Source organism: Epargyreus clarus, unplaced genomic scaffold (genome assembly GCF_041222505.1).
Source record: "Epargyreus clarus isolate Ecla_fem2 unplaced genomic scaffold, WU_Ecla_fem_2.2 ptg000029l, whole genome shotgun sequence".
NCBI lineage: Eukaryota > Metazoa > Arthropoda > Insecta > Lepidoptera > Hesperiidae > Epargyreus > Epargyreus clarus.
Window position 1 is genome coordinate 4,089,165 of NW_027332235.1, and position 27,667 is coordinate 4,116,831.

General features: G+C 34.3%; 1 protein-coding gene across 2 annotated transcripts in view; it reads left to right on the forward strand.

The window, feature by feature from the left end:
- The window catches only part of LOC140754242 (carbonic anhydrase-related protein 10), a 67,656-nt gene that overhangs the window by 24,154 nt on the left and 15,835 nt on the right, over window positions 1-27,667 (forward strand). For both annotated transcript variants that reach the window (XM_073089196.1, XM_073089197.1), the window contains exons 2-4: window positions 15,604-15,710; window positions 17,184-17,231; window positions 22,155-22,291. In XM_073089196.1, coding sequence (XP_072945297.1) covers window positions 15,659-15,710; window positions 17,184-17,231; window positions 22,155-22,291 — 237 coding nt within the window. In that variant the 5' untranslated portion in view covers window positions 15,604-15,658. The remainder of the gene's footprint in view (window positions 1-15,603; window positions 15,711-17,183; window positions 17,232-22,154; window positions 22,292-27,667) is intronic.

Here is a 27,667-nt window from a genome sequence, read left to right on the forward strand (position 1 = left end):
TCTATTTTTTTTTTCAAATCGTCAGTATAAAAAACCCCTCCACTAATTCGTCAGATGAAGGGTTATGATAAGTAAAACATCAGCTGGAATTTCCTGTATAATAATCTTACGCCCTCGAGTGTGTCAAGATCAAATCTAATGTGCTGGTTACTTTTTTTTCCATTTTTACCTCTCGTATGGCTGTCCCCCTATGCAAACCAGCAGATAAACATATTTCCGGCATCAGAGATATATACTCTATCACTAACCTGCCGCGCCTTGAGTATGTCTGACTCTGCTTTTTACATTTTTCGAATCATCTAGAAACTATTCCCACGGTGAATCGAAAAATATCACACAACCTTTTCTTCACTGTGTAATCTACACAATCGTATACGTCCTATTGACACTCGAGTTTCTACCCATTTAACATCATGGGCTCCCCTACTACTCGTACATTTCGCGGACAGAAACACAGATTCATTAACTGCAAATGTAACTTTGTAATCCTATATAACTTATATAGGATACAAAGTTATTTAATGTAGTTGGTGTATCTAGATAACTGGACAGAAATTGCAAAATATTTTAGTTTTTCCATGAGTTATATACTAAACACTAATTGTATTCTCAATTTCAACCTTCTATGTCTGCTGGAAGTGCCTTAAACTTTTGATGATCGGTCAGTCAGTCAGTGAGTGAGTGACAAAATTACGAACTTTAACTACTTGTAATTCTTAAACTACTGGTTCAAATTGAATGAAATTTGAAATGTACCGTGTCTATACAATGCTTGCTTGGCTCCTGAAAATTCAGGCTTCTAGCTTCATATGCAACGAAGTTACAGGGGGTCAAAAATGGGCCGAATTGCTTCGGGAAAAGTATGGTACGGCCGTGCCGCTTCTTTTGGCTCGACTTGGCGGAGGCACTGCCGTGCCTCCAGATATAGACAAAGGTACATAGATACGATTGCACAGACAATTCACGGCACTATGGTCCAGATAATAAGAAAAACCGCCACAGACTAAATAACCGCGTAACAGATAAACAAATAAAAACATAGTTCAGGTTCATTCACATTTGCGCGGAAACAATGAGACATCTAAACAAATATGAAAAATCTTACAGGTGATAAATCTTCCTTCATTCGTCCCAAAAACCTAGGAGATCCGTGAAAAATAACAAAAAACTAATTCCGCTTCACTCTTGTGGCAGCTCACTTACACCCAAGACAGAACAACTTCTAAATAATCAACAAAACCTGATTGCATCCTTACGTTACATATTAAAGTCAGACCAGTCTTAGTGTACACTATCCAATGAATAATATAGCCGGGGAGCTGAGTGTTCTGTTAATAATGCATACTTTAATTATCTGTTCAATTCCTAAGACGTGAAGTTTAACAAGGTTTAAGTTTTTGTGAATGCAACTTAAGGTGTTAGACAACTAGTTAGGCAAATCGAGTAATGAAGGTTACTATTCTATTATATCACCTTGATGAGTAGAAGGGTTATAGTTATAAAGAGTTTAGGCCAAATCCACCAAGGTGGTTTGAAGGTAGAACCCTTTGTGGTTCGACTCCGGCGGCACCACCGCCACACCTATTTCTGCCTTATAACAGCAGTGTTAGGCGCTGCTGGGTTCCGGGTTGAAGGGTGTGGTAAGAGAGACAGACTTTTCCGAAGCGTTCCAGTTTAGTCCTCAGGGGTAGCGGCGCATCTGTGGCCGACCTCAGGTATGAATACTTAATCCTATCTGGGGTTGATTACAGATGTCCATGGGCGGCAGAAGCCACTTACCATCAGGTGGACTGCAGGCTCGTCTGCTACTCTTACATTATATAAAAAAAAACACATTAGCAGTATGATATTGAAGATAGTAGAGCCTTTTAGGTTTAACTCCGGAGACACTAAGCCATACTATTTTCTGCATAATAACAGCAGTGTTAAGCGTTGCTGTGTTTCAGTTTGAGGTAAGTGAGGCATTTAGGGATAGCAGTAGCATCTGTGGTCTTCTCTAGAAAGTCTCCAATCTTATCTGGGGTTAATTACAAATATTCGTTAGTGGCAGTAGCAAAACCGTCAGGCTGATAACATGCTTGTTTGTTATTTCAATATTATAAACAAAATTATGAATATCAAGACTTTATATGACTTCACGTGGCTTGGTTTGAAGAGTGTGAAGGGACAATTACAAAGCATTCGACCTAAGAGTGGACCTCAGAGTTAGCAACGCATCTCCGCCTTTAGGTAGGACTCCGATTTTATAATGTGTGTTCTATATTATAATAAATATAGTTCAAAAAACTAAAAAACACGCTTTTATGATAAAATTAACTAAAAAGTAGAAAATCTTAATGAATTTAGGAATCAATTAAGGAACAGTAAATAGTATAATTGTGAAATAAATCTACAAAGTTTGAACGAAATCTGGCCGTTTAAAGTGGGTCAAAATCGCGCCCAAAGAAGTCGGTTACAAACATACAAACAAACATACAGGTGAAGCTAATAAAAAGCGTGTAAAAAGCGTAATATTAGTAATGTGTGTGTCAGAAATATGAATAAAACAAAATGTAGGCATTGAAACGATAAATAGAAAGGTTTCTATCATCATCAACCTATTACTGTCCCACTATTGGGCAAGTGACAATTTACTTGGAATTCACGCAAAAGTTTGAAAATCAGCGCCTGGGATTCGAACCCCTCGATCTCGGCGGAGTTTCAACCACTAAGCTATCACTGCCTCGGAATGGTTTCTATTGAGTCTGGTAATTTGCGACTCTTAAATAATCCAACTGTGCTAGATAGGTATGTTAATATTGCATACCTTAATTATCTGAACGTCTCGGAATGCAAACGGAACAGATTACGTCTTGTTTGGTGTTTAACTCCCATGGGATGCTGTGTGGACCACATTTGGTGTAGGATTTCAGAGGTACACGTACACTACACGTAATTTCTAAACGTGTTTGGTCTATGTTTTAGTACGAAGTCGATCTCCGATGATAGTTTGCTTCTTGGTGATCATACCGGTAACTCGCACAAGGTCCCGGGTTCGATGACCGTCCAAGCAGATGTCTAAATGATAAGAATTTTATTATGGATCTGGTGTTTTTCTACTTGCCTTTGTAAGTTTATGACACTTATGTCACCGGGAATTTTATATAAAGGATTATAGGTGTAGAAAGTGTAAAATTGTCTTCAAGTTGTGGCTGAAATAGGTGAGATTATTGTAAGCATAGATTAGTAAAGATACCCTAACAAGAAAATGTACCCAGTTTTGAGAATTGAAATACTTGCGTAAAAAAGTTTTGCCACGTCTCCGTGCTAAAATGTCCCTAAAATATTTGAAATAATTATTTATTTATTACGTAAATGCAGTATTAGTTATTTATTCGTAAATTTTCTCTAAAAATGTTTTTATTTGTCAAGAATTAAAAAAAAAACTTACTAAAATAAACCGTTTGTGGCTTCATTCAATTTCAAGGCGGCGAAGTATCTTTACTAATCTATGATTGTAAGGTAATTTTTGCATTACCTTTTAAAGTTATAAATATACCATTATCGACTAGGCGAACTATTTTATAACTTGAAAAGAAAAGAGTGCCACAAACCTATAAACTTTGTTATTAGTCAGTTATCAGTTTAAACAATACCTTAAGGAAAAAGGTCGTATCTCCTACTGGGTTTCGTTTTTCCAAAGGGTCTTCTTAGAAGAACCCTTTTGAAGAGCCACGCATAATGATCCAAGTCAAAAATAGATATAACAACATACAATTTCGAATGTAAATTCTATCGCGTATTAATCTATTATTCCAGTATGAAGCATAAATTAACCAAGCTTAACCAACGCCTCAAAACCTAAAGGGACAAAGCAAAAATCCGTTATTCAAACCAATATCCAAAGTTTAATACCATTACCTCGAGCGATGACAATGCAGGGCAAATCCACTCAACTAAATTAACTCACTACCTACTTGCCATTGCATTAGGCTGTGTATCACACCGATGCGTAACGGGTGAGCGAAACGTGGAATACTGAGAGCATCTGAATTTTGTTACAAGAAGTTTAAGTGTAAGATACAAGTAGAATTGATCGTCAAAATAATATTTTAAATAGTATACTTGAATACAAATGACTTAACTGGAATGTGTTGCTGATAAAGCAGTGATGATTAAGAAACTCGGCCTCTTATTCGGTGGGTCCGAGGATAAAATCTCAGACAACCCCTATTTTTTAAAGTGATTTGCGTATTAGAATTTAATTATCATTCGCTTAAACTGTGAAGGAAAACGTGAGCGCTAAAGGAAACCTGCACGTTTGAGAGTTCTTTTTTTTACGAGGGGGAAACCTTCAAAAGGTACCCGGCGCCGTGGGAGCGACGCAGGGTTATGTGGGATTTTTATCCTGTTTGAACGTTTGAGAGTTCTAGGAAAATAATTGTCAAGCCACTTACTTGGACTTAACCACACTATTTCTTAAATTCCTCACTCGGAAAGGAGACCCGTGCCTATTTTAAATTTTAAGTACAGTGTTAGGGCTTGTATGTATTGTTTTGAATAATGCGATAAGGGAGAGTTGCTAGGCAGATAGGGGTTTTATCCAATCGAAGGTTGAGTAGTAATGATCACTTATCTCCAGGCAGACTGCTACTTTGCAAATCTTAATTCCATTAAAAAATATGTTCACAAACGCTCTAAATATTCATATTTTCCATATTTAAAAAAATATATATAATCAGTTGCGGTGTGATGGCTGCCCACACATTTTATTTGTGTTTCGTATGGGGAATCCGATACCGCCCTTGGTATGAGCCGACAAATGTATTGGATCGCTCGGAAAATTGTCGTACGAATGAATTGTGAAAATACAAGAGAATTCCGTACCTTTAGGACGTTTATCATATTTTGTTTGTTTTGTCTTTGTTTTTTAAAGTATTGGTAAACAGAAGAAAAAAATGCTTATGTATTATTTAATTACACAATCCACAAAATTTCACTTAAACTGAAAATACACATAGATACCATAATTAGCAAATCAGCCAACTCCACTTTATGTCAATTTTTTTTAATTATTTTGATTTCGTTCAAGGCCATTTACTATCAAAATAAATTAAAAAAAAACATTTTTGATGGTAGTATCCTATCAATAAGTTACCATTACAATCAATACAAAAACCTAGCTGTCTAACTATTGTATAGGACTCCAATTAACATAAAAGGGGTTTTACCATAATAACTGCTTTAGATAGCGCGATTTTTTTGCTACTCATAGGAAAAATAATACAAAAAATTGAAATAATATTCCGAGACGCAATATTTAGCTAAATTCGTCAGTCCCTTGGCGCCAGAGCGTCGCGCCGGAACGTCTGTTCTCTACACTCTCTGTAGATTTCTCCATATATCTCTCCGTAAAACTCTCCATATATTGCAGGTAACATTTAGAGACGACCCCCGATGTAACATATTTTTAAATGCAAGGTATGATTATCTTTTTGGTTATGAAATCAAAAATCGTATCTTATTCTTATGGCAGCTTAAACTGAAAGTACCTGGATGGCCGAGCTTTGCTCGGTGTTGTAATAATAAAACAAAAATACCGATTATTTGAAATAAAAAGCCACGAGTGCAATTATTTTTCACACAAAAAGAAGGAATTCGAAAAAAAGAGAAAAAAAAGAAACTGTCGGACCGAGATTTGAACCCGATTTCCCGACCGGGCTATTCTAACTGCGTAAATGGTGGCGAAATTTTCGTATTCTAATGATATTGTAGGAGGATTTTATGCAATGAAAACACGGTTGAAACGACATTTCCTAAAAATAAAACCTAGCTAGATCGATTTATCGCCCCCGAAACCCCCTAAATACAAAATTTCAAGACAATCGCCGTTTCCGAGATCGTTGATACATATATATATATATATATATATATATATGTATTTAGGGGGTTTCGGGGGCGATAAATCGATCTAGCTAGGTTTTATTTTTAGGAAATGTCGTTTCAACCGTATATATATATATATATATATATATATATACAAGAATTGCTCGTTTAAAGGTATTAGATAAAATTAATATTATATCAAAACTTTTCAGGGTGAATAATAATAATGCGCATTTGAGTAAGATGAACTTTTTTTCACATTCGTCATTCCCCTGGTATCGTGATATTGATGTAACTATAAATTAAGTTTACAGTCCATCTAACAAATGTACCAAAGGAATATATACAGTGTAACAATACATTGTTATAAATCGTCACTCCCCTGGCGCCTATGCGTCGCGCCTCTCAGTCTCGACGCATCGTCTTCGTCTTGGTGTCCAAAATAGCGCAGTCTGTTCACTGACATCGGTATTACAAATGCATTTATAGTAAATATAGAAATATCAGATTGATATAATATAACACTGGCGTCATTTATTGAAAGGTACTATTTAACTTAACAAAACTTAACGTTCTTTTTAAGTTTAACTTTTTAAGTATTGTGTCTCCGTACATCCTAAGGTACGATGTTGTCACATATTTTGTTTGATATTATAATTTATAAAGAATGGATATTGAATATGAATACATGATATTATAGCGGTGATAGCCTAGTGGTTAAGAAACTCGACCTCACGATCGAGGGGTCCGAGGTTCAAATCCCAGGCACCTCTGATTTTTCAAAGTTATGTGTGTATTGGAAATTAATTATCACTTGCTAAATGGTGAAGGAAAACATCGTGAGGAAACCTGCATACCTGAGAGATTTATAAAAAAAAAACATCTCAAATGTATGTGAAGTCTACCAGTACGCACTTGGCCAGCGTGGTGGACTATGGCCTAATCCTGTTCATTATGAGAGGAGACCCGTGCCAAGCAGTGGGACAGTAATGGGTTGATGATGATGATGACATGATATTATATTCACATGTATATAGGTGTAGTCTCCGCGCAAAAGAATTAAACCGCAAAGGCTATGTAGACTATAAACCTAAATACTATTAATTAACAAAGTGTACGAGCAGTGCAGTTCACAAGTCAGGAATAATCAACCCTTATCTATCAACGTACCCCCTGATACAACACATCCGGTAACCAACGAGCTTTGTCTACAACCGTTGTTGACTTCCTGTTTCCAAGTCATGGTCGTTTTCAGTTTTTTCGATAACGGTTGCGTTAACGATATTTGGTTTATATCGTTATGAACTGTTTCTCTATATCGATATCAGATTAGTTTATTACCGACTTTGTATGCGTTTTTTTAAAAAAAACGCAAGTACATGCTTGTCTAAAAAAAAAACGCTTATTTCGTCCATGTTTGTCACACGTTATAAAATTATATCGAGTTTGCCATATTATTACATAAAATTATTTCACTTCGCTTCTTTTTCACCTCAGCAAGTATTGAAAGTTGAACAAAATGAATACAAAATTCACGATAGTTTTAGTTTTGCCTTTAATAATTTGCTTTTGTACTTTTGTCGTTTGATTTTGTTACAACAGTTAGCTACTCATATCTAGAAAATCGATATTGTACGATATATAAATGAAAACGGTTTTCACTATATGGCACATTACCAAGCCTACTCAAAACACTTTCAACAACTTTCCACGATCTATTTTGAACCATAAACCGTTACCATAGAGTTAGTTAACCGTTGTCAGAGAACGGTTAAAATTTATGCCTTTTGCAAATGTATTTTTCACAATACTTTTTCTTGGAGGGAAAGTTAGGTTTTAATGAGCCATTTATTATATTGTTACGGTTGCCATTTTCTCGACTCCATAATGTTTTACTATGCAGTCGGAAATTGAGTTATGGTAATGTTTCCGAAGTTATAAATTTGTTTATGAATTTCTAGCGTGTCTATGACTTCGTGTGTATGGGCTTCTGACGTCTGAGATATTGTAAGTTGACCTTTAAAGAAAAATAACAAACTATAATATATAAACTTTCTGGGGGCAGCGATTTGGCTCATTTATTTTATTTATAAATTTTTCGTGTTAATCTTAGTAGTTTTAGTTTAAATATTGTTTATTTGTTTTTTTTTAATTGTATTGAATAAATGAATAAATGAATCATCATAAAAAAACTAGGTACATTTTATAATATTCGCATATCGCATTGCATAAAAAAATCGTTTGTATTAGTATGATGCAAAAAAACAGTTACAGCGTACCTAGTGGTTTGAATGGGTCTTTCAATCGGAGAGTCCAAGCATCGAATCCTCGGCAGGGTTCTCTGATTTTGAAAGAAAGCATCGTGGGATAATCCATGTGGATTAATATGTAATTAAAATATAATGTTAATAAAGTAATTGAGAGGTATTTATTTTACAAAATCTCAATGATATGTAAGTCCAATCTGTATTTAGTCAGCGGATAGACTATCTAAAATACTCTCAAACGAAAAGTTTACCTGTGCCATTCCTGTGTGGTTTGTGTGCTTGTAATGGGTTAATCAAGAGCACAAAGTTGTACGTGTACTAGACATCCATACCCAGACATATTTACACAGATACTATAAATTTAAATTCGTTATCATAACTTGACACTCCAGCTTCTCTACCCAAAAAGGATTTGAACCCGAGAAATTAAGTTAAATGGAAATTCACCTCAGATTAATTTCAATAGAAAGAACAAATGTAATATTTAATATGCTAACTTTTATATTACAGTCTTATATTTTATAGTATAATTTTAGTTGCGACGAAGTCTGATTACGCCATTGTTTTCTGGTCAGAAGTGATAATCAGTGGAACTGCAAATGAGGCATTCATGCTCTACCCTCTGAGGTGACGTGACTTTAAATTTTATGCTACGAATAAAACGATAAAATATTTTAATCCCTTGTACATTTTAAATAAGTATAACTATATCATTATCATCACAATTGCAATAACTCCGCAAATATGAAATATACTATTAACTTTATATTATTAAGCTATTATTATTATTATTATTTAACGGTGCGGAAAAACATTGTGAGAATGTCTACGTTACCGAGAATATTAAAAAAAAACTCCTCTAAGGTGCGTAGGCTCTATGTGTCTACTTGGCTATCCAAAGGTGGTACCTTTAATCAACCCTAGATAAGATTAAAGTCCTAGGGCATAGATGCTTTACAACCTGAGGCCTAAGTTAAAACATCTTGCGTTGATTATAGATATCCAATAATGTTCATGGGCGGTTTCCATACAGTCAGATGGGCTGCATGCTTGCTCAATAATTTGATTTTCGAGTATCTGGCTTCATGCGTATTTCCTGATACCTACAGTGAACCGGGAGGGGTGCTCGATGCTTTTAGCCCTCTTAATCTCTTATGACTGCCTGTATCAGTTCGGTAGGGTGGATTGGGGTGCATCGGAACACTATGTACCGTGAACAAGAATCTGATTCGTTTTGTGGGTTGATTAATAGGAAATTTTTCTAGATCGATCGTGTTTTTAATTTATTGCACAAAAAATCAAAATCAAAACACATAAATGTACAGAATATGTTGTAATAAAATATACCTATTGTTAAATTAATTTTCTCTGTCATAAACTAAGATTGCACTGTTATTGATATACAATTTGGTGCAAGACTTAATTGTAATAATTTTCGCTTAAATTTTTACATCTAAATAATAAGTGAAATTTAATTCTTAAAAATATTTAAAAAGGTAGAAGTAAAAATTTTGAAGTCTTTTCTTTTAAAATATTTTTCTTAGTGCTATGCGCTTGAAATATAACCTAAACGTAAAATATGCTTTTTTTTTCTCTTGACTAACCGATTACTTGCATACAACCCACCCATCGCCTAGGAATAAATTCAGTCAGTAATAATAAATTTGTACTAAGTATAAGTACAATTTTTTTTTAAATTGTACTTATAAAAACTGTAAAAAATAGATCCGTCTTTATGTCACTATGTTGTTTTACTACATATTTCTGAAGTCAGCGTGAATATATTTCGTTGGATAACGGCGTAATCAGCGTGTCGAATATGAGCGCCGACTTCTGAAATATTTACTAAACCAACATTTATTTAAATTATTTTTTGGTCTGCCATCATCAGACCCTGATTTCCTTATAATGGGACCGCTTTGGACATATCCTCTTTCCAACAAAAAAATATCACCAAAGCCGTTTCGTAACCGACGAAGTTATCCTCGAACAAACAAAATAATACATATATATGGTCGAATTGAGAAACCTTCTCCGTTTCGAAGTTGGTTAACATTTTTTTTTCCTGTCAACGGCAACAACAACACAATGTCATCCAATTATTTTAAACTAGTAACATGTTAATACCCAACAATTAATAACCAATCGTAAACACCCCATACCCCATTAAACAGACGAATGTTCCTCTCCACCCGCACCTATTCGACGTCTGTCGTCAGACTGGCGGGCGCCGTCTGCTCCCGAAACTGTTTCATGTGAACTATAGGCTGACTACACACTACTTCCATTTCACTCACTTACTAGAAGTTGTGAATCAATGAGGTGCTAGGTCGGTCGTCGTTATTTTTTTTACGAAATTTAACAAGAAAAAGTTTTTGGTAATATTAAACTATCAATGAAATTTCTATGCATAAGAACTGAACTGCAGGTGTGTGACACGTGAGGTACATATAGGTTGCTTTAAAATTACTCTTTAAATAAAATTAGTATGAAAGCAGGTATGGTGTGAATCATTCGTTTATATGTTATTCAAATACTAAAAATATCATCTCAAAACAGCTTATAATAACTAACCTTATTTAACCGTATAATTAATAACCAATCGTAAACATCCCATACCCCATTAAACAGACGAATGTTCCTTTCCACCCGAACATACCCGACGTCTGTCGTCAGACTGGCGGGCGCCGTCTGCTCCCGAAACTGTTTCATGTGAACTATAGGCTGATCACACACTAGGTACTTCAAGTTTAACCACTTGCTACTAAAAGTTATGAATAAATAGATCCGTTGTATTTTACGATCATAAAGTGCTCTTAATATATGTTACAATTGCGTCACACTTATTTCTGTTATAACGTCAGCGCTGCTGTGTTCTGTATTAAAGGGTGTGTTAAGGGAGACATACTTTTCTGAAGCATTCGAGCTTAGTCCTCAGGAGTAGCGGCGTGTCTGTGCCCGACCTTATGTAGGAATCTAATCTTATCTGGGATTGATTACCGGTATCCATGGGCAGTAGAGGCTTCTTACCATCAGGTGCACTGCATGCTCGCCTGCTACACCTATATTAAATAAAAATACAGAGTAAATCTGTTCTATTGTCTCATCCTACGCCGGACATCTATTTTCGTGGAGCACATTGCAATGTAGAGTCATTGCACCTAATATAAGAAATATAATATTCAGCCTAATATTTGACTTAATATAGAAATATACATGTACGTATGTAAGTTTGTCCCCCTGATATAAACACAGCCACCGGAAGCGACGGCGCCCGCCTGTCTGGCGACAGGGGTTGCCAAAAGAAAATAGGGGAGAACAGAAGATAATTTTAAATGGCAAGTTTTCGTGTCTACTGAGTCATATAATAATAATGATTATTTTAGGTAACGTGACTCATTTTTCATTTTTTTAATATTGAAGTGTCTAGCAGTGTAGTCCACCTGATGGTGGGTATTGCAGCCTATGGACACCTGTAATTAACCCCAGATAAGATTGGATTCCTACCTAAGGTTGGTTACAGATGAGAGAGCAATTGGAACGCCTCAGTATCCTTGATGTCTCTAGCATACCTGGCACAGCGGAATACAGCAGAGGTTAATGCTGCCATTGTTAGGCAGAAATAGGTATGGTGGTAGTGCCTTCGGAGTCGGACCACAAAAAGTTCTATCAATTTCTTCCATTTGCCGTTATTTACAATATTTTGTCTGAACTGAAATATAATAGAACATGTACTGGCAATCAAATCGTTCACTACTACAATTCCAACTTACCATATTTTTTTTTCTTTTTTATATAATATATAAGCAGCAGACGAGTATGCAGTTCAGCTGATGTTAAATAACTACTGTCGCCCATGGACATCTGCAACAACCCGAGACAAGACGAGATTTCCACTTGAAGACCAATAAGCTGGTATGCCTCGGAATAGTACGTCTCCCTTGCCATACTCTTCTAACCAGAACACAGCAGTGCTAACACTGCTGTTATTAGGCAGCAATAGGTGGGTGGTGCCGCCGGAGTCGAACCACAGAGGGTGCTATATAGTATATATATATTAGAAGGTGATAGAACCCTTTATGATTCGACTACGGCAGCACCACCGCCACACCTATTTCTGCCTAATAACAGCAGTGTTAGGTGCTGCTGTGTTCCGTTTTGAAGGGTGTGGTAAGAGAGACATACTTTTCCGAGACCTTCCAGCTTAGTCCTCAGGGGTAGCGGCGCATCTGTGGCCGACCTCAGATAGGAATATATAATCCTATCTGAGGTTGATTACAGATGTCCATGGGCGGCAGTACCCACTTACCATCAGGTGGACTGCATGCTCGTCTGCTACTCCTATATTATAAAAAAAAATACATATAAATGTTTTCTTCACCCTTCACCCGCTAACTTATAATTTAGATAACTATCTCTTAATCTTTCACAAGGAATATTTCTAGAAGGGTACGAGGGTGCAATCTTCAGTCGTTAGCGGGGAAGATTGCACCCTAGCGGTACAGCCTTCCGGTGATCAAGCCTTTAACGAGTTCGGTAACCATTTGTTTTCACTTAACTTCCTTAAATCTATACTTTTATGTAATAGAGATAGGGTCGGGTCATTAAAGTAAGGGTTAGTTTTCGGTATTAATATACCATCAGTGGAACATCACAGAAAAGAAAAGATTACGTCTTTCAGGGATACACGAGGTATTTTAACTTTGTCTTCAGTGGTAGCAACGGATCTGTAAGCAACCTTGGGTAGAACTTATAATCGTACCTGTACCCTTACCATGAGTTTTTACGTTTTGACAAATATGACTGTTTTGGTATTTGTTTACGTATTTGCCCATACAATTTACAATCAGCGCCCCTAGCGGTCTGTATGGATAATACGTAAACAAATACAAATAGTCATTTTTGTAAAAACGTTAAAAATTATTTCTAAGAGTAACGAACATTCCTATTGTAATTAAATTATTCCTGTAGGTCTATTTTTCATACTAAAACATTTAAAAACAGCTCCACTCTATATTTTCTGAGACAATCCACTCTATGACATCTTATTATTTAAACAATATACTTAATATTCTTCTTTCTTTTTATATAGTTTCCTGCTAGATTGCTACTCATCAGCAATTAATTTTTGCAATTTTTGCAGGTGGTAGAACCCTTTGCGGTTCGACTCCAGCGGCACCACCGCCACACCTATTTCTACCTAATAACAGCAGTGTTAGGCGCTGCTGTGTTCCGGTTTGAAGGGTGTGGTAAGGGAGACAGACTTTTCCGAGGCGTTCCAGCTTAGTCCTCAGGGGTAGCGGCGCATCTGTGGCCGACCTCAGTTAGGAATGTCTAATCCTATCTGGGGTTGATTACAGATGTCTATGGGCGGCAGTAACCACTTACCATCAGGTGGACTGCATGCTCGTCTGCTACTTTTATATTAAAAAAAGAAATCGTTTCTTATTAACATAAAATAATTTAAAAATATTGCAATTCCTGCAAAATATATCTTATAAACGAATTAATCCTAACGTTATATGAAAAACATAGCTTATTACGTAGGAAAAACCTTTCCGAACAAAACAACTCTAATCGCATGATCTCTGAACTACAGTATCCGGGAGATAAGAACTGATCCGCATTTGTACCGGGGTTTAGATAAGGCAATTCCGGATGAACTGCGCTTCGGTGTTTGTTTGGAGAATGATAATGAGAGTGAATGTTAGTGGTTTGTTTTGTTGTTGGATAATTAATTGAATATTTTTTTACTTTTTTAAAATATACAGTTTTAATGTGATTTGTAATGTAATTGTAATGATAATGAGAGTGAATGTTAGTGGTTTGTTTTGTTGTTGGATAATTAATTGAATATTTTTTTACTTTTTTTTAAATATACAGTTTTAATGTGATTTGTAATGTAATTGTAATGATAATGAGAGTGAATGTTAGTGGTTTGTTTTGTTGTTGGATAATTAATTGAATATTTTTTTACTATTTTTTAAATATACAGTTTTAATTTTATTTGTAATGTAATTGTAATGATAATGACAGTGAATGTTAGTGGTTTGTTTTGTTGTTGGATAATTAATTGAATATTTTCTTTACTTTTTTTTTAAATATACAGTTTTAATGTGATTTGTAATGTAATTGTAATGATAATGAGAGTGAATGATAGTAGTTTTTGTTTTTGGACTTTTTTGTGATTGTTTTTTGTGATTATCTCTTAATGTTACTTAATGTAATTAAATGTTCTTTTCATATTAATTAAATAAATATATAAGTTAAACACTTTTAGAAATTATTTTTTGTGATCCGCCGAATTAAAAAGAACCTTTTTAAATTCGTAAGTAATTGGCTATTTCTCTGGTGATCTAGATTGTTAAGTAAGCTTAGTAAAATTAATAGTTTTGAAGACAAACACATATACATTTATCATTCGAAGGGAATCGAAGCTAAACCATTGCATGATAGATCAATATTAACTATAATACCATATATTGGTCTCCACCACTATGACACACGGGAAGTTTTAATTTTTAAGCAACTTTTAGATAGAGAAAGCAGTTATAGAGGGGTAACTTTACTTTCCACTTTTATCATTTACTTTAATAAACGCTTCGCGCACCAAAAATAATAAAAAAGCAATATTGCTATACAGGTAATAATATAACCGACCATATTATAGGCAAGATTTTTTAACTGTAATTGTAGCTAAAACAACAGTGCAATGAGTAGCAGTCTTTAATAAAAATATGAGTGTAATAATTCCATAAAAATGTTTACAAAGCATTCCTATTCCAAGAAGAACTTTAATTTAGCGTATCCGTAGAAACCAGAACAAAATTGGATTAAAAAGTAAATAAACAATGAAATCAGTGATTAGTGTGCAGTTGCAATTAACGGGGCGTGGGCTTTCAGCGAAGACAAATATGAGCCAACCAACGGTGATCGCCCCTGGACACGCGAGCTTCAAGTAAAATGTTTTGCACCTCTGCTTTTGTATCTTGTAAAATCATGAAATACAAATAGATTTACGTAATATAAAATTATGTATGTTTTCTTATGTTTCGTACCCCTGATTTAATACTTTGGGACAATAGGAAAATTAATAATAATAAAATTAATAATTGTCATATTGTCATGTAACTCAGAGCAACAAGTAATATAAAATTAGAATAAACATTTATGCTATAATCGTGTAATTTACCAATTATCTTAAATAGTAATAAATGGCTAAAATTTACTTGTAGTGGTATGTGTAATGTAATAGTGGTATGTGTACAAACGATGTTGTGTCGCCGACTTTTTTTTAAACTTGCCTGACACACTACCGCGTGTCTGGATCTGCACTTAGCTAATGTGCTAGACAATAGTCTCATCCTCTTTCTTATAAGAGACCTGTGTTTAACTGTGGGCTTAATTTTGACTTTTAGCCCAGTATTGATATTAATAGACTTAAGTGTAAAGTACTGTTTCCTTGTTCCAGTTGCCCAGTGCTGCTTCCCAATGCTGGGCCCAGTGTGATCGGCGGCATCGTCACGATGCACCAATGCTCACTATTTATACTAATTCTTCTCTGTGTCACTGTCAAAGGTAAGTTTCAAATACTAAAAACTGTAGTATTTAAATGTAAATTAATATTTTAGTAGCTAGCTATTACTTTAAAGTTCTTATTAGTATGGGTGTTGTAGACGCATAACATCGAGTACTCAAACACCCAGACTCAAGCAGAAACAGACATTTAAATTTATTATTTTGTTTGTTTAACCTAGGATCGAACACGGAACACTGCCATACTTAGCATAATATAAAATATGCACTACAATAAAAAATTAAAAAAAGAAACAAAAGGATAGATACAATGCATTTTCCCTTATTGCAGTCAAAAAATTAACTTTACTAAGTTACTAACATGAAAATAGAGTAAACACATTACACCATTATATGTCAGTAACATCTAAACGAGACCGACAAACAGACGGTAACTGTTAACTATTTGATGCACTTAACCTAATTTTTTGGAAGCCGGGAACATTATCCACGCATCCTGAAACACAAACACATGTCAATTCGTATTCTCTGTGGAAAAGAACAGGTTACCTGAAATACATCATTACATTACATCCCATCACATCACGTTGCATTACATAGAATATGTTCCATTTAATTAAACAATACAAGTAGTATTGGCTGAACTACTAAATTCAGTGTTCCTTTTACCGTTTGTTCTGACACCAATATCAATTCCTATTCTCTGTGGAAAAGAACAGGTTACCTGAAATACATCATTACATTACATCCCATCACATCACGTTGCATTACATATAATATGTTCCATTTAATTAAACAATACAAGTAGTATTGGCTGAACTACTAAATTCAGTGTTCCTTTTACCGTTTGTTCTGACACCAATATCAATTCCTATTCTCTGTGGAAAAGAACAGGTTACCTGAAATACATCATTACATTACATCCCGTCACAACACGTTGCATTACACAGAATATGTTCCATTTAATTAAACAATACAAGTAGTATTGGCTGAACTACTAAATTCAGTGTTCCTTTTTCCGTTTGTTCTGACACCAATATCAATTCCTATTCTCTGTGGAAAAGAACAGGTTACCTGAAATATATCATTACATTACATCCCATCACATCACGTTGCATTACACAGAATATGTTCCATTTAATTGAACAATACAAGTAGTATTGGCTGAACTACTAAATTCAGTTTTTCTTTTAGTGTTTGTTCTGACGCCAATGTCAATTCCTATTCTCTGGAGAAGAACAGGATACATCATTACATGACATCACATCACACTACATTACACTTAATTGAAGTTTACAGGTGGCAGGCTTTTTATCGAAGGGTTCTTCTACCTTTACCTTATTGTCTAATTACAGCAGTTTTAAAATGCTGCTGGTTTTCGGCTTCGAGGATGTGATAAGGGATACATACTTGCCTGAGGGGTTCTAACTTAGTCCTCAGTCCTTTTGATGTTTCTGTGTTATAAAAAAGTACATTAAGTACAGTACTTAATTAATATTTTATTTTTATTTTCAGATATTTCCGGTAGTTGGGAAGAATGGTGGACATACGACGGAATTTCAGGTATGATGACATTCTAGATACAAAAGTTAGTTTAGTTCACATGTTGCTATCACGCTTCGTTTACCTGTTTTAGATACTTAAATAATTAGATTTGCTAACAGATATACATGGAGTGTTGCGACTTATTTCCCCTTCTTACTGTTATACTATCCAAAGATGAGAAGGTCTCCTCTGGGATCATAAATGATGATGATGGTACCTATCACCAACGTGGTCTTAGGATTCTGGTGGTATTAGGATAGGAAGGTCTTAGGAAGTTGGTAGACCACTAAGGTGGTAGGTACCAATCCTAAGACCAGACAGCTTACATAATACATAAAAGCACCAAACACTACCAAAAATGGTTTAAAATTTAAAATTAGCGCCTATCAATAATGATATGTGCCATTCATGAATTTCTAAACAGATGTCCCAAATACAAGACAGAATTAAACAGCCCCACGCCACATTAGCCAGAAATCATTGGGGAATAGTTCGAAATGATGACGAATCAGAATTTCGAAACGTTATTCAAATATAAAAGCCTTTTCAATACTTAATCACTTGTTTCACCGTGGACGAGTGAAGGAGTAAGGTACCTATTTCAAAAATTTGGCCTCACTTCTTCTTGGTTTTTTTAAATTGCTGCTTGAGCTAGTTTTAATTTTAAGTTCAATTTTATGCATCACACTGCGTGTTAATTTTGTTTGTTTTTTTCTTTCTTACAGTTTCTTTTATTTTCTTTCTTTTCTTTGTTTATTCATACAATAGAGATACTTATGATCTTTCGTAACAAATGAGACTGATTAAATGTATAGGTTTATTTTGCTCACGACTTTTATGTGAAATGGTTTTTATGGAACATGGGTGGTGGTGGGTGGTGGAACATGAACATGGTACTCAACTGGGTATGTAATATGTATACTCTGGAAAATAGATTATATAAACATTTCAAAAAAGACCGATTTCATACAAAGTTAGGTTATCCATGCTGCATCCGAAATAGTGAGACAATTTCCTTAAATTTAATATAATAGTTTTTGTGGCTCAATGAAAATTCGGGACACCACAAAATTCGGCTATCACAGTGCGTTGAATCGTGTGTAATGTTACTGTCCCGTCGAGACAGCGGGATCGTTACCCGCGGTCATTACCGTAACGGTTGGATTATTGTATTATGTTACCAGGTCATTGCTAATTTAATATAGAATTAGATAATTCTGAGTGATCAAGCGAATTAAAATAACGATAATAAAAGATATAATAATTTTAATGTAATAAACGCTCTTTTCAAACAATAGTCATGACTATAACATTAGATTATAAATGAAACCTATTATACGTTTATATTTGTTTTACTCATGATCCTTATGAAAAATGTTTTCCAAGGAAAATTGAGCCTACCTAACTGGATATTCAAACTCTTGATAATTGACTACATCCAAAGTAAAAAAAAAAAACAATTGAAAGCTAGTGACCAAACTATATAAGATTATCTAGAAAGATGAAACAGTGAGACGAGTTCCTTAAGTGTAATATAATAGTTTTTGTGGCTCAATGAAAATTCGGGACACCACAAAATTCGGCTATCGCAGTGCGTTGAATCGTGTGTAATGTTACTGTCCCGTCGAGACAGCGGGATCGTTACCCGCGGTCATTACCGTAACGGTTGAATTATTGTGCGATGTTACCAGGTCATTGCGGATAATAAGTGTCATTATGTGATTTGATTGAATTAGATAATTTTAAGTGATTAAGCGAATAACAGATTTATTCGTTTTAAACGCAAAAGCTTAAAAGCTTCGTGGTTCATTTAAAAGGCTTTAGAGCAGTCGTTATCGTTGATCGCTGGCTAGCAGCAATCATTTACAATAAGTAAATCCGTCGTTACAGTTACCTTATATTTATTTATAGTAATTTACATTTAAAATTTTAGGCTACATAATACATATGTCGGTGTTGATTACAATGCGTCGAAGCGTGTGTAATGTTACAGTCCCAGAGAGTACGTTAGGCCGGTCATTGCCGTAACAACTGAGTTATTATGCGACGTTGCCGGGTTAATCTGTAATGAGTGTAATTATGTAATTAAATATTTAACTGAATAGTTATTGTTAAAGTAGAGTTAACTGTTTAAAACCGTTCATGAGGTTTTAGGATTATTACTTTATCCGGTAAGTTTCTTTCATTTATATAAATATAGCCAATATTGCAATCATAATATTAACTATCTTTTCCTTTTATATATATTCCTAAGTAGTAAGCTTGATAAATATCTAATTCAGGAAGCTAAAAGTTCATCGCCATCCCCCGTGTAATGTGTCGAAGCGTGTGTAATGTTACAGTCCCAGAGAGTACGTTAGGCCGGTCATTACCGTAACAACTGAGTTATTACACGTTACCGGGTTAATTTGTAATGAGTGTCATTATGTAATTAGATATATAGCTGAATAGTCACTGAAATAGTAGAGTTGAACCTAAAAAGCCTCATGAATATAATTGTTTTATTACTTTATCAGATAAGTATCCTTCATTTATATAAATACAGCGAATATTACACTCATAATATTACTTATCATTTCTTTTTATATATTCCTAAGTAGTAAGCTCGATAAATATCTAATTCAGGAAGCTAAAAGTTCATCGCCATCCCCCGTGTAATGCGACGAAGCGTGTGTAATGTTACAGTCCCAGAGAGTACGTTAGGCCGGTCATTACCGTAACAACTGAGTTATTACACGTTACCGGGTTAATCTGTAATGAGTGTCATTATGTAATTAGATATTTAACTGAATAGTTACTGTTAGAGTAGAATTAAATGTATAAAACCTCATGGACATAATTGTTTTATTAATTTATCAGGGGAGTTTTTTTTTATTTATATAAATACAGCTAATATTGCAATCATAATATTAACTATCTTTTCCTTTTATATATATTCCTAAGTAGTAAGCTCGATAAATATCTAATTCAGGAAGCTGAAAGTTCATCGCCATCCCACCGTGTAATGCGTCGAAGCGTGTGTAATGTTACAGTCCCAGAGAGTACGTTAGGCCGGTCATTACCGTAACGACTGAGTTATTACGTGACGTTATCGGGTTAATCTGTAATCAGTGTCATTATGTAATTAGATATTTAACTGAATAGTTACTGTTATAGGAGTGAAATCGAAGTGTTGTAAGAGAAATATCTGTATTAAATGTTTTGAATATAATTGTTTTTTTTTCTTTGTCGGATAGACTTAAAAAATTATTATGCTTTTTTATTGTAATTTTAGTGCACTTATATTTAACTTTAATTTTATAGGATCGTCATATTTTGTAAGCTGTAATATCACCATTAAGATACCAGAAAATACTCTAAAACTCAACATATACTTAAAGTAAACACATTATTGCAGGAAAAATCATAACAAAATTTACGGATATCCCCAAAAAATCTAATCATTATTTCCCCAAATTTAGGCAAATTTTCCATAAATTTTCATGGCAACACTGACCTTCTTATTTCAATACGATTATCATAAAAATCACGTCATTACCAAAACTCAATAGTATAAATATAATTGGTATTATTGGGTCAGTGGGGAGTAGTGGTTATTGTGAGCCATTGAATGGTAGTTATTGTATGGTTTTGATGTCAAGTGATTAGTGAGGAATACTATATCGGCGTTACTAATAATTATATCAATGTTATGGGAATGTAATGAACATAATTATGCATTGTGTTTACTATATAAATAGGTAATGGAATTGTACTTACTAGCTTTAACCTACGACTTCTTATGATTATTTTAAATATAAAAATAAATAACTAAATTAACACATACCACAAAAGGCGGTCTTATCGCTGACCAGCGATCTCTTCCAGACAACCTTTAGGTGAGGAGTTATAGTAGGGATGAATAGAACAATACTTGTATGGTAAAAAATATATTACGAATACAAAAGCTCAGTTCTTGCTCAAAGTCAGTACAAACAGCTCAGCCATTGTTTAGTGCCAAGAGGCAGAAGTTGCACCTTAACAGCAGATGGAAAAGCAGTCCATGTGATGTAATGGCACGTTTGTAATACTTCAATATTATATAAAATTTTATTAGTAAGCTTTTTTTAAATTCAAAAGTAACCTAGATAACCCCGCCAAGCTTTTTTAGTCAGCTACCTACCAAGACAATACCAGAAAATGCACTGTACAAAAACTGCTATTGAACGTCAGATATCCATTCTCCAATTACGAAACCATTCAAAATACGACCCATGTCACACATTCATATTTAATGCATAAGGCATCTGAATCACGTGTCCGGAAATAACCGGTTCGTTATGATGTTATCATTATCATAACCGTAGAGTATTACACGCAACTGTGGTAATGGGTACTTTTGAGTTTAACTCGTTTTCGAAAATTATTTATTTAAAACTTATGTATAGTATAAAAGTACATTAAGTACATGATATGATTGATGATTGATAAAATTTCATGTAATTAGAATTTTGTCAAATTAAGAAAATTATTAACTAAGGTTGAATAAAAAATTGTGAAGCTTTATTCGTTCTTTCCTGTCACGCGCGTTTGTGTCGGGTGTATATCATCCCTTTGTTTTGTACTCGTAGCTACTTTGTAAGTCACACGTGCCACACGGGTTGCAAATACACTGTAGTGAGTTAATACATGCATGCTGGTAGGACACGCATGCGGGCATAGACCCTCGTGACAGGAAAGGAGATCTTAAACTTTTTTTTTAACAAAAATTCACTGCTACGCATCTCGATATCATTGTCAAATGTATGGCCGGCAAAAGGTATAAGCTTTATTTATTAAAATAGATTTAAAACGTTAATATTTTTGATTCATTCCCAAACATTGTAAGTTACAAGCTAAAAAACAACAACCATGTAGCAATCCCAATAACCCTGTGGTTAAAATATGTATTCCCGTCCGTAGGTCCCGGGTTCTGGGGTCTGATCAACCCACAGTGGAACATGTGCAACAAGGGCCGCCGGCAAAGCCCTGTGAACATCGAGCCCGACAAACTGTTGTTCGACCCTTGGCTAAGGGACATACAGTTCGACAAACATAAGGTAATGTTTTGGATTTACTTGACCTTTTTTGTAGCTTACATGACGTGCTCTGATTTTATCTTATTTTAGTGTAAGTGAGGAATGACGGTCTATTTATTAAATGGTGACCATTTTACACCTTAAGGGCGCTTATACACGAGCAGCAGACAGAAATAACTGCTTAACATGGTGCGCTATATTCTTGCATATTACGTACGTAATTACCTTTTAAGGCTTCAAAAACTTTAAAATACTATTAGGAAAGATCTCTATACTTATAGTTTTGATAATTTTAGAAAAATCATTCCAAGAATTTATTTGAAATTATTTTCGTGAAGTGGCTACTTTATTTTAATAGGTTTAATAAAAATGAGAATAACAATAATCAGTCAATTCACTTAAAGTCACACAAATAGAACATCAAATAGGTATAATATAATTATAAATATAAAACCACTTGAAACAAGTTAATAATAAACTCTATATCTATAATTATAGGTCATGTTACGCGTTGGTGGGGTAAAAACGGGCTTGCCGGCCGATAGGCTATCTGCACATAAATTAGCACGGTTACGCTGTAACTCAGCTTAAATGAATATGCGACGAGCTTAACATCGTGCGCAATATTCGTTGTTTGCACATTATTTTATATATAAAATTCTCGTGTCACAATGTTAGTTACCGTACTCCTCCGAAACAGCTTTACCGATTTTCACCAATTTTTACATGCATATTCAGTAGGCCTGAGAATCGGCTACTATCTATTTTTCATACCCCTAAGTGATAAGGGTTGTTCACCCTTAACATTTTTTTATTTATATGGCAACACAACGTTTGCCAGGCCAGCTAGTACAGGTACTATATACAGTTTCAAAGACGATTAAGACTAGGTACTATCTAGACGTATAATTTTGAAATTTTTTAGCGACTTCATTTCGAATATATTGTTTTAAAATGTTAAATTATTTACGTCAAGTGATTAGTTTTGTTTAAATAATAAATAATGTAAATTACCTTTATCAGCCGAATCACTTACAGACCAAACGATTAGGTATAATATAATAATAAATATAAACTATTTATCTATAATTAAAGGTCGTGGTTTGTGCTGGTGAGGTAAAAACGGGCTTGCCGGCCGATAGGCTATCTGCGCATAAATTAGCACGGTTACGCTGTAACTCAGCCTAAATGAATATGCGACGAGCTTAACATCGTGCGCAATATTCATTGTTTACACATATACATTATACATTTTCAAAGATAGTTAAGAAAACCTTTCTAGACATATAGTTTTGCTAGCTATAGTTTTCTAGACATATAGTTAAGCTCCATGTAGGATTAGTAACATCAAGGACATTAAATATTTCAATAAATCCACGCGTTTTCATCAACACAAAATAAAGAGTGTAGCGGTCAACCAAGGACCCCACATCTTTTTTTGGTCCTTCGAGCCGGATGTTAAAAGTTAAAATATTAGATGAAATTCCTCGGAATGTTCCTTTTTTTCTACGGCTTTACGGTCTAGGCGATAAGATTTTTTAAAGTTATACCTAAACGGTGAGGCAGATGGCCCACTTGATGGAAAGTAGTCATCATCGGGTATAGACATTTGCAACATCAGAGGAGTCTTTAATGCATCGGCTTTGCAGGAGAGCTCTGTTAGGACCTTTTTTGAAGAACCCCGTGTCATAGCACACTGGGAATACCTCAGTAAGAAGTTGTCAGAAGGAATACACAACAGTGCTTTATGCACTTGGTATCAATAAAATAGTATCATTATGTTTCAAAGTTACGTTCTAAAAGAGTTAAATTACATGCACATAAAGTTTAAAAATTCGTTACAAAAACGGCCGATAGCCTAGCCGATATGCTATCAGTCGCATAAATTAGCATGGCTACACTGTAATTCGGGCTAAATGAATAATTCCACGCGCTTAGCACCGCTTGCAATATTCATTCGCTGCCTACACACGGTAAATTACAGGTTTCGATATCGAGCATCTATCTATCTCTAGTAGAACTATGTATTTTTAGTTCACTAGGTGCACAGTGAAAGGGGTAACATAGAAATCTAAAAAATGTCTAAAAAATTTAATTGAAATAGTAGTAATCTTTATCGTTTATGACGAATATAATTAGGTAATAGTAAATATCTATCTAGAACCTTCGATCAAGGATTCTAAGACTAGTTTAAAATTTAGAATGCCTTTTACAAGTAGACGTTATGACTAGAGAAACACGATTTTACCACTCAATGCTAGTGAACTACTAAAATGCTATACGTCACAACACCCTAAAAAGTAAAACAAGGTATAGAATGAACAAAAAGTAACTAACATAACTGTACATTAGCAAGCAGAAAACAGTGTTGGTTTAACCAAATAACCGTAGATTACATTTCTCGTTCTATGCGGTGGCGCGATGCGTAAACCGGCTTTACCCGGTTTCAGCATGGTTTTATCCGGATACTTGTTTGTATTAATTTGCTTATTTTTTTTATAAAACACACTAAACAGAAAGATGACACATAGCTTCATCGGTGGTTCTTGAAGCATGGAATGTTGCGTAATGGTTCTTTTTTATAATTATAAAATTAATGAATAATAAAAATGGATTTTTGATTTATTTTCTGAGAGGTGTATATAAACCTAATAAAATACCGTCACGCCATACTTTATGACACGCTTAGAACTTAGCACAGCGGCCAACAAAAACTAACAAACATTGCTGTACATTTGCAAGCAGAAAACAGTGTTGGTTTAACCGAATAACCGTAGATTAGATTCCTCGTACCATGCGGTGGCGCGATGCATGAACCGGATTTACCCGGTTTCAGCATGGTTTTATCCGTGTAGTTTTTTGTGTTAATTTTTTATCTACGTAATTAAAATGAAAAATAGGCAGAAAGTACGCAGCTTTCCCGTTAAGTTCATAAGTGGAATTTAACACAGGAATTTCTTTTACTTATAACGGTCTTAAATAAAAAAAATTAAAAAAAAATAAGTAGGCTAAATAGGAAATGAAAGTATATCTGTACATATAATAAAAAATACTTACTACTTTAATATTTTTAATATTTGTTACGATACGCTTAAAATAGTATAGTGCGAACAAAAACTAACAAACATTACTGTACATTTGCAAGCAGAAAACAGTGTTGGTTTAACCGAATAACCGTAGATAAGATTTCTCGTTCCATGCGGTGGCGCGATGCATGAACCGGATTTACCCGGTTTCAGCATGGTTTTATCCGTGTAGTTGTTTGTGTTAATTTGTTTATCCACTTTATAAAACACATACAATAGGCTCATAGAAGACAAACTGCTTAACCGATGAGTATATAAATAGAATTTGCACATAAGTTCTATATATATTAAGTAGAGAAACACTGATTTTTTTTGGACATTATTCCCTTAAACTGAATAGGAATGAAGTAATTATTTCATTTATTTAATAATCATCATAAATTATTTATCGTATACATTCGTATTACCGTTTTTCTATCGAAATTATTTATCATTTATCTATTACTTTTACTGCACCTTATGAAAGGAAATATGCCTAGTAGTTGGACAGTAATACATTAGTAATAATAAATACATTCCTATTAATTATTTAGAAATACATGTTGTAACATGATGGCATGTCATAATATAATAGACAGGTACTTAAATCGAAATTTATGCCAAATGGAGACAGAATACAAATAGGTGGTAAAAACCATTAAGGTGTAAGATAGAGGGGGTAGATAAATGATAATTACTACCCTTAAAGTTCTGTAAACTCATCAATAACAAGGCTTTCAACTGTGTCTTTATCTTTTACATAAACTGTTGGAATCAAGGGCAGCCGCGCCTTTCCTGAGTACTTTTGTAACACGAATATAAAATGTTTTTTTTTGACATAGAAACGTCAAATTGATAACTTACTATAGCTAGTGGGACTGTGTTGTGTTAGAACATATCATGTGCGACTTGTTAATAAGTACGAGAGTATAATGGGTAACAATGTTTCAGCTCAAAATAGGTCAAAACATAGTATGGGACCGTCCAGCATTTGCTTTTAATATTATTTAGTAAACATTTTTTTGCTGTTAATATTATTTAGTAAGACTATTTTTTTCTCCATTATTTGTTTATGAATAGAAACAACCTCTGTTCTAAATGGATGGTTACAGATGTCAATGAGGGGCAGTGACCACTTTCCATCAAGTAGGCTGCTTACGTTAGCTACTTAAGCAAATTTATCGGTACTACATTGAATTTTTATTCACAATTAATAGTTTACGTCCTGGTCCAATTTACTTAATAAATTTTACAATGACATACTGACAGACAGCGCCCGGCGCACATTTATTGCATATAAGTTGTTATAAGTTTCGTTATTATTAAATATTCAATGACAGTATGTCAGCTGTCCGAATTTGTCCTTTTCTATCATGCTACTTCGAATACTACGACGGCACTTCAAATATACTACTAAATCAAATAGATACAAAACAAAGCACCATAGTTATATTATATAGATATTTTTTATGAACGAGTATAAAAGTAAGATTTTTTTTCCTTCTTTTACACTTCTTCTAACCTTCAGAAGAGCAATATTTATTTCAGATATACACAAAATAATAATATAAGAAAGTTAACGGACAATATTTATAGCATCAGTAGTTTTTGTTACCATTCGTACTTCTCTTTCATAAATTCTCAAAATCAAATTCTCCAAAGATTAGCACTTCCAGTCAACATAGTTCTGTAGCTCGCGTGTCAGCAAGTAATATGTCATCTCCACTCAAAGCTGAGTCCCAGCTTTAATCAAGGTGTGGCCATTGATTGATAACATCGCCCCGCTGGGAAACTAATCGTTGCGTTTCATATAATAACACGGGCATTCAATAAATTAAAATGTAAAAGTAAAAAGCTTTTTTCGTATTTTATAAAACATTTTTTCGTATTTTAAAAAACTAATAATGAAAAATTAAAATAGTGTAGTGATGCACATTGAAGTAGTGTAGTGGAGTATATTCTAGGTAAAAAGATCTTTGCAGTTTTAAGGATGCCCAGCAGTGGGATCTGAAATGGTTTGCAGCCAGTCAAAATTACGTCTTAAATTAAAGGTTATGCATTTATTTATTAAATTGAATTTACATATAAACATTGTTTTTTTGTTAATATACTGTTATATGTAGGATTAACTATGCATTGCATATTTATCAAATGTACCTAAAGAAGGGCCAGCAATAGAAAAAATATGACCTTCCATAATTTAATAAGAGATGGCGACACACAATCCCGAATCAAGCTAGCGAAGTTTTTTAAACATTTTTTTTAGACAAAAGCTCTGAACTGAGACTTTTGGAGTACAGCCGCTCTTCAGACGTAATCATTTAAGCTGGAG